Source organism: Metopolophium dirhodum, chromosome 4 (genome assembly GCF_019925205.1).
Source record: "Metopolophium dirhodum isolate CAU chromosome 4, ASM1992520v1, whole genome shotgun sequence".
NCBI lineage: Eukaryota > Metazoa > Arthropoda > Insecta > Hemiptera > Aphididae > Metopolophium > Metopolophium dirhodum.
In genome coordinates this window covers 35,640,498-35,649,878 of record NC_083563.1, presented here as the reverse complement: position 1 = coordinate 35,649,878, position 9,381 = coordinate 35,640,498, and the positions used below count along the sequence as shown (strand labels likewise).

Here is a 9,381-nt window from a genome sequence, read left to right as displayed (position 1 = left end):
TTAAAATAAATCAAACAAAATGTTTATATATTATACCCGTAAAAGCTTCTTAATAAGTACACCAAATATGTTAAATTTAATAACCATACTTACTTCCCAAAATCACTGGTTTTTGTTTATATTAAACCTAAAATAATTATTATTTGTTAATAAGGTAACACTGAATTTTACACCATTTTCTATTATAAAAGATTTACAATTTCAGATCATTTTATTAGAATTATAGTTCTTAAAATTATTGAGAAAATGGAAAACTGTATGATTTTGTACATTCAACATTTTGAAAACATCAAACATTAAAATTCAAAATTGGAATGATTCAAACAAATATTACTCTGTCTTTATTGGCTGAACTTGAACAACGCAAAAATATATTTTCTACCATTTTGAAAACTTCATCAGAACTCTTAGAGGCATCAACCTTAGAATGAATTCCTATAACAACATATTAATTTAAATATTTATTTTTAATTACAACTAATAATTAACACAAACCTTTTTTCTGATAATAATCTATCAATGGAGATGTTTGTTTATGATATGATTCAAGACGCTTTTTCAGAGCATCCACATTATCATCCGCACGACGAATCAATGACTCACCAGTTATCTAAAAGTTGCAGACAAATCTTTAGAAACTATATTATAACTATACCTGGTTATACTATGTTTAAAAATTAAATTATTAAAATAATATATAATATTTTAAATAAACCTCACATCATCTGTCATATTAACTTTTGGTGGATGGAACTCATCGTGATAAGATCGGCCGCTGGCAGGGTGAATCAAACGCCCTGTTATACGGCGTACCAATAAACTGTCACTAATGTTAAACTCGATCACAGAGTCTAACTGTGTTTTCCGTTTTTCTAGAAGATTGTCCAGCTGAAAACGAAATTTAATACATTAGGTATTTTAATTTACTGAAAATTAGTAGGTTTTTTTGTTTTTACTTTTTCAGCTTGAGGTACTGTTCTTGGAAAACCGTCTAATAAGAATCCTTGTCTACACTCTGGTCTATCTAAATTTCGATCAATCAAATCAACAACAAGACTATCACTGACCAGGTTACCTAGAATTGAAAAAAATAAGTAAGACCAAATTATTATTTATTATACATATTAAATAATAACAAGTAAGAATAATTTCAACTAAATATTTTATATAAAACTTAATTTAAACAAAGTATTAAGCAATCTTATCATAACAAAATGTAGCAAATGATTTTTTTTTTTCACTACACAAAATTGTAAAACATTTGATTTTCTACCTAAGGAATACAACTAAACTAATGAGCTAAAATCAAATATTTGATATTAAAACAAATACATAGACATCATGAAACATATTTAAGGATAACGTAATATGATACCCATTAATGATGTTCTCAATTAAATTGTTTGATACAATATATAATTATTAAATATATATTATTTATAGCAGATTATGAGCATCACCAGTTTAAATATAAATGGGTACCTAATTTATTTAAGCCTAATAAAATAAATTAGGCTTAATAAATAAAATATTTTAAAAAATATAAATTAAATAATAAAATATTTTATTATTTAAAACGTATTTAAAGAAATCGTAATTTAAGAAAGTATCATAAAGTGACATAAACCACATGCAAGTCCTTAATTGAATTACAATGCTAATAATTTTTGTCTTCAATAAATTATAATTAATTTCTAAATGCAGTTTTATAATTATTAAATTCATAATATATGACATGGGTTATATATATATATCAACGTTATTATAATAATTTTAATACAGTTTAAACTAACCATGTATTTTATAATTGTTTCAGAGTATCCATAGCAATGATAATAATTTTAAAAACATTAAACACATGTGTATTATTATTTAATAAATAATAATAATGGTAATGATAATAATATGTGTTTAATATAATATAGGTTAAGTACAAACTTATATTTAAACAAAAATGTACTGTAATAGTTTATAGTTGTAACCAGAACGATAAAAAAAACTATTACACAACCATAAGTAGGTTTTGAAATTACATGTAATAATAACAGTTGGCTTAGGGAAAAAAAAACCTCCAAAGATTAAAGACAATATTGTACATTGATCTTAAAATCCTATAGAAAATACTTGCATATATTATATATTGTTTATGAGATTGTTTATTAGTCATAAAATTCTTACAAAATAACTTTTAACAGTTAGAATAACAATAGTTTTAAATAGTTTACTTACTTGCTATTTAATTTTATAATTTGTAAAAACATTAGATCCTATCTACTGAATATTTTGAAAGAAAAACTTTGAGAAGGAACTTTGCCATCTTCCTACTGCATACATTAGTGGGGGGTCTTACTGTCTTTAACAAAAACTGGTCATCATAAAGGTTCTAACTAAACAGAATATATTTTAAAATATGACTTCCAATTTACGTAAAGAAAATTTAGCTAAATATGTTACTCTTTAAAAAAGAATGAATAGATAAATATGAAAGGTAAACCAACTGATAGATATTTTTTTAAATAATTGATACAAAACTAGATGAGTGATAGACAATTTTATAACGGTTGCCTATTACTATTTTGCATGTATATAAAATGTTTCTTTAAATATTTGGGTATAATAATTAGTGACTACAATATTAAGATCAGCAATCTAAAAATATCTACATTTTATTTATAAGTTAATTTGATAATATTTAAAATATTACATGATTAACAAGATTTATATTACTTTTTTTTTTACACTGAGGTTACATAAGATTTAACCGGAGGTGTGTAAAAAACACACCATGCAAAGTATTATTTTTAACAACTTATAGGTACACCTAGTCTCATTTAATAAATAAATAAAATTAAGTTTTGTTAAATACATGAAATCAAACTGCATGAGTATCGGACTATTTTCAGTTAGAACCGGCTATTGTTGGTAATTACCTGATTCTATGACTTGTTTCACCTTCTGACCCAGTTCCGACCCGGAGGCCACTTCGGAGCGCAACATGTCTCCTGTGGACAGGTGACATGAGTAAAATTTCTGCAACAGCTTTGGCGCCTGCAAAAGTCGAAAATGTAAATCGAAAAGAAAAAGAAAAGTGAACAGAAGAAGGTAAACGTCTGCTCATTTAGGCGTTTGAAAAAAAAAATCCCTGAGGACATCAAAAAAAAAAATTGAGTCTACCTGCGTCCCCTTGCCCGAACCCGGTGGCCCGAGCAGGACTGCGTTGATGCCGGGTAGTTTGACGTCTTCTTCGGGTAGCGGTCTTGCGGCGGCAGCCAGGGGCGGCATGGCGTGTGTTGGGACGACGATGAACTTCCGGGACGACCACGGGTCGGAAGCAAGCGAGCAGAACTCAAAGTCTGGTCGGTCGACACTCGACGGATCTGCGTAAGCACGGCGGGGCTGGCGGGCAAAGCGGCTAAAGAGCAACGAGTAATAACGGACCGCAACCGCGTGAGGCGTGATAATGGGAAATGATGACGACAGTCGACAACTTACTACAACCACAACCCGACAAGCTGGTGCATTGATAATTGATATCAATACACCTTGGACGACGACGACATGGTATTATTATGATTATAATTATTATCAAAACAACTTTCGAAACGTAACCGAGTGAGGTTAAGCCGATCAGCCGTTTTGGGAGCTGATAACAACGGAACTGATAATGGGTTAAATGAGTGATAACCACGAATGTCAGCCGGAACGACTTGAATTCGCCATCACGATCGTCACAACAACTACCTACTGTGGTCTGTGATTTGCGAAATTGAAAATACCTATAAACAGTGGCGGATCCAGGGGAAGGGCAAAGGGAGCACATCCCCCCCTCCCAATCACCGTAGTTTTCCTTTGTTTTACACTGTGTTTTGCTAATTTTAGAATTTTTTTTACTTTCCCCCCCCCCCTTATTTCCCTCCCAAAATTAAGCCTTGTTTTTAGATTCTGAGTGGAACAATGTGTGTTTTTTTTTTGGGTCTGTCATCACGGTTTGGGGAAGAAAAACTGCTTCGATTTTCTTCAACAGTATCTTGTTTGATGGGAAAATGAATCTATAGTTGTTGCATTCAGGAGGTCAAATTTTAAAATTCCCAAAAGTTTTCAAAAGCGACGGGAAAAACGAGAATTTCTACGCAGAATCGGTTTTCCACAAAATCGATTTTGGTTTTAACTCTAAAACAAATTAACGTTACACATGAATTTTTCACTGGTTATTTATATTTGCCTTTTCTATACACGACAAAATTTTCAAAATATTTAGATTTGTTTTGAACTGTTTAGGAACAGTAGGAACATTTTTTTTTGTCTTTTTTTCTACGAATATCAATTAAACTTTATATGTTCGGTAAAAAAGCTTGACATTTTAATACAAGGCTCCTACTATATTGTTACAAATACAATGACATTTGAAAAATATTAAAAATTCTTAGTCACAGTATTTTTTGATAAGCATTAAAGTTCAAATCTTGTCAAAATACGGAAAAATCACGAAAATTAGCAAATTATTTTGAGTTGAGAATTTATAAAATTTTCCTTTTAAAATCTAGGATTTTTAAATGTAATACAAGATTATTCATAAGTTTCTAGCTTTATCAAAAAAAAAATGTCTATAAGCAAATCAAATTAAATTTTTATGAGCGTTTGAAGTTCATATTTTTACAATAGTGGATATTCACTCGATTTCTCATGTAGCGGTTTTATTATTTTATTGTTATTCAAAAACAAATAACTGTAGATACATGAAAATTTTACTGAATGTTTATATTTTCATTTGCTATACACCATGAAATTTTGAAAATATTTTGACTCTTTTTGAGCTGTTTACGGACATTGTCAGTTTTCAATTTTTTTAGTTTTATTTTCTATATATATCAATAAAATTTTATTTGTTGGGTAAAAAGCGTGAAAAATTAATGCAAGGCTCCTGATATATTGTTACAATATCAGTTGAAAAATATTAAAAATACATAAACACAATTTTATTTTTATTAACATTTCAAGTTTAAATTTTGACAAAATGTATCAAATTTAAAATTTAATAATTATTTTGTAGTTAAAAATGTATAAAATGTTCAACTTATATAGCTAAGGATTGAAAATTTAAAACAAGGTTCCACGTAAATAGTTTATATATAAATTGGTTTATTCACAATAACATCAACAAATATACTTAGTAATATCATAAGCCGACTAACCGTTTTCGCTCAGAATCGTTTTTCTTATACACTTACCCACTTTTTTTTGGTTTAGGCTTCGACAACTGAGGTTATTAGCTTGTGGAACTGTGGGGGAGGGACGGAGAGTATTGTAGGTTTTGAACTCGTGTGTGTTTGTTTTGGCAGAATTTTTAAGTGGGCACCCGTAGGTATCTGCCATGCCCTGGTGGGGGGATGGCGGCCTCCCTCTTCCTACACCGTGACTGACCGAAGTGGCGTATTAAGACATTTTCATAATTTTCCCAACACAATGATGGGGATTACATTTACAAACATTTTTTTATAATTCCGTAAAAAATTAAAATTAAACATTGTTATGATGGCCGAGGGTTACACATTTAACAACACCCCACCACCACCACCACCCAATAAAACATCCGCTCTATGACCAGGACGTCAGGACAGCCTCGCTCTAGTAGTTACTAGTTACATAATACATATTATATTAAACCAACCTACAGCAGTAGTACCGTCAATCAGGGTGACTTAGAACGACTTTTACCATTTAACTACAACTGTAACACATTCATTATTGATAAATAAATTCTGTAATAAACCATGCAGTGGCGCAATCCTCTAAGAAATTTAGATTGAGTAAAAGTTCTTAAATAAATTGAGGTAAATAAAAAATAAAAAGTGCTTGTTCCAAGTCATTTGAGATTCTGGGTGACTTGTTGTGGGTGGTTTTTTCAAGTGCAGATTTCATTTAATCATTTGTCGAAGCTCATCACTTGGAACGCTAAAAGTATAGAGTTCGGTGGGTCAACCAGAACGCCGGACAATGCTTGACCGCAAAACACATTATAGTGACTGCAACCAAGGTACTGGAACCTTTTGGATTAATCAGTATCGGTTCCGGTACTGGTTCTCCAAAAATAAAATAACTGTTCCAGTTCGGTTCTGGTATTTTTTGATAAAAACATAAATAAGGGTATCTGTTCTAAATAATTTCGGCACCGGTTCCAGATAATTTATGTACCGAAAAGTATAATAATTTTAAATACTAATCCAAAATGCTGGTTTAATTATTAGTATGAGAAATATTAGAAAACTTATATAACCATACATACATGTTTATACACTAAACAGTAATACCTATACCATATTAAATTATGATAAATAAAATTATTTTAATTTTGAGCCTAAAAGAACCTATTTAATTTAAAAATTCCTGTTTGTTTCCAGTACTTTATTAATTATTTATTAGTATAAAAGTTTCGGTTCCGGTTCTTAATATTTTAAGGGTTCCGGTTCCAGAACTGTTTTTTAGATTCAGTTCCAGTCCTTGCTGCGGCTATTGGCCAATCACCGGGCCACGCCAGACCCCGTGTTACGTTTTCTTCAAGACATAAATGCACATTTCTTCACGTTTTGTGCGATAACACTCCATCAGACATTTTTTTACGTATATATTTTCAACTCTATGTTATTACGCATTATGTTACATAATTTTACTTTATGTTCTCTACTATATTACTTTCAATCAATGTTACTATTAATTATTATTAACTTTGTGAATGTAATCTGTGTATATCTTACTCATCCTGTATAATAATATTAATGAAATAATGTAATGTAATAATGTTACGTCAAATGGCCATGGATGCCTCGGACCGATTATAATAATAAAAAAAACAATGATAGACCTATATAGATATTAGGTAGGTAGTCTAAACTTAATAAGTATAGTTGAATACTTAACCAATTGGTTTATAAGTAGGTGTATAAAAACGACTAATACATTTTACGTATAAGTAAGTATATCATAAGAGATCATAATATGAATTTATTGATCAAATATGTGCCTATATTTCAAAATCAGACTCATACCTATACATTTTCTAATATAAGCCAAGGATATTTCCATTGTAGGTACTATTTGGTAAGTACGCGGTACGTCTATAATATAGCCTATATTATATCATACTATATATTATACAACTTCGGTCAGTGATAATAAAATAGATTTGAGTATAATATGAGAAAAAAAATCAAAAAAACCATTGTGTGTTGCAGGATAATCTAATCGGTGAGCATGTCATAAAATGCAATACCGAAATAACGTAGGCCACTCAAGTATATTATACACAATACTGTAGAACAGGTAAATATTTTAAAATTTATAGGACTGTAGGTACCTATATCATTAATTAAATATTTAATATATTTAATCGATGCCTATATATCTGTTATTTAACAACAAAATTGCATTAATGCGTGACGTCATAGAGCCGACGGGCGACGACTGAGTAGTCGTCTATGTTTTACGTGTAAAAATAGTTTAATTTACACAATGATTTTAATAACTTAAAATAGTATTTCAACATTTTTTTTTTCATAATCCTAAGTATTTTTATGTGCTTAAGATGATGGTGTGATTTAAAATGTAATATATCTTGTTGTTGCATACATATTATAAATTATAATTTAGTAAATTTACTGAGTTCGCGATTCTCGTAATATTGCCGTACAAACAACATTTTACGAAATTCACTATAATAGTTTTATCTACTATAAAAAAAACTGGAAAGTATATCAAAATTATTTAATTATAATCACACCAGTGTCTTAAACACATAAAAACACTTAAAAAATAAAAATATTATTTTTAACGATTGAAATCGTTGTGCTAATCTAGACACTTTTGCTCGTAAAACATAGGTACGCGTACCTATGTTATTATTGTAAAGAAACAGCCGAATTATACATTGAGTTGTATAATTGGTATCGCATGCCTCCCAGTATGCATAAAATTTTGTTACATGGTTCTATTGTTATAAAAAATGCACTTGTACCAATAGGATTATTATCTGAAGAAGCGCAATAAAAATTATAAAAATTTTAGGGAAAATCATACGCGCAAAACATCAAGAATAAGTACCAACACTGATTTAATGCATGCCCTATTAATAAGTTCAGACCCAGTGATATCTTCTAAGCGAAAAATTTTGAAAACACCATTTACAGAATTACCATCCTCAGTAAAACAATTAATAATTATAGATAATGATGAAGAAACAGAAGATTCAGACATATGTTCTGATTCAGAATAACATTTTTTATTAAATAAATATTGTATCTATTTACCTATCGTGTTTTCACACAACTAATAGAACTTGGCTATTTTATTAATTTTCTTTTGTAAATATAAACCTATAAATTATAACATATTTAAAACTATAACTAAATAAATATAATTCGATTTTATTATGAAATATATTTTTGTCGCGGTAAAACCTCAATTATTCCTCCCACTGTGGTACGCCAACTTCGGCTCTATGACGTCACAGCTATAGTGCTCACGCATATCTTCAAAGCCTGTATCTTATAAAATAATTAGTGTTTAAGTGTGAGACCCACACCATATTTCTTAGATAATGACATACTTTGTAAACTAGTTTTTAGTGTTGTTTGTGATGTCCTTTAAGATCATGGAAGTTTTTTAAATTATCGGTTACACATTTATATCCTAAATATTCTTTAATATGTATACAATTTTACCCAAGTTTCAAGTGATATGATCAGGATGCAATCAAACTCATCCAAACAATCAACCAAACATTTAAATGCGCATGACTTTTACACTCAAAAAACTCATGCCACAACCGATGCCATGGTATATTAAACTCATGATTCAATTTCAAAACCGTAAACTATATAGGACAGGACTTGATAGTTTATTTTTATTTTTTACATCCAAAGTTATAAATACAAATTCACTCATTCCCAGGCCCGATTAAGGCATCATCAGTGTAGACAAAAGAACCGCGATTTACCACTGATTTAAGGGTACCGAATACTCAATCCACGATATACAGCCGAACTTGGTCAATCCGAACATTTTTAACTTGAAATCGTCGATACCTCGAACTCTTTGGTCGGTCCCTTCAACTTCAAGTTAACGGAGTACGACTGTATTTATTTTATTTTTTATAAAATACAAACTATCTTTTAACTGGTGGATACCTTCTTCTTCGTTCCACCCGCTCCATCACCTCGTTTGCTATATTATCTTGACAGACATGGTACATATTATAGTCGTAATAATACAATCAATCGTCTGACATGCCAAGCAAACCAGCACTCTGCCTTACTGTTTTAAGTTAACAATAAATAAAGTCCTTTTAGATCTGAATTAGTTTCACTGAATTAACGTTATACCTTAAAC

The 9,381-nt window shown here is 30.0% G+C and overlaps 1 protein-coding gene across 2 annotated transcripts; it reads right to left on the bottom strand.

The window, feature by feature from the left end:
• LOC132943505 (adenylate kinase) lies at positions 1 to 3,540 on the bottom strand. 2 transcript variants are annotated; one of them, XM_061012530.1, is made up of 7 exons: positions 3,175 to 3,540; positions 2,931 to 3,048; positions 957 to 1,075; positions 721 to 888; positions 496 to 610; positions 335 to 435; positions 1 to 127 (listed from the first exon to the last, which is right to left on the bottom strand). In XM_061012530.1, exons 1-7 carry the CDS (start codon positions 3,280 to 3,282, stop codon positions 122 to 124), a joined length of 735 nt encoding a protein of 244 aa, XP_060868513.1. In that variant the 5' UTR covers positions 3,283 to 3,540; the 3' UTR covers positions 1 to 121. The 2 variants fall into 2 exon arrangements, with proteins under 2 accessions (XP_060868513.1, XP_060868512.1); XM_061012529.1 differs by lacking the exon at positions 1 to 127 and having other exon boundaries at positions 193 to 435; positions 3,175 to 3,539.
• Between the last annotated feature and the right edge of the window lie 5,841 nt (positions 3,541 to 9,381).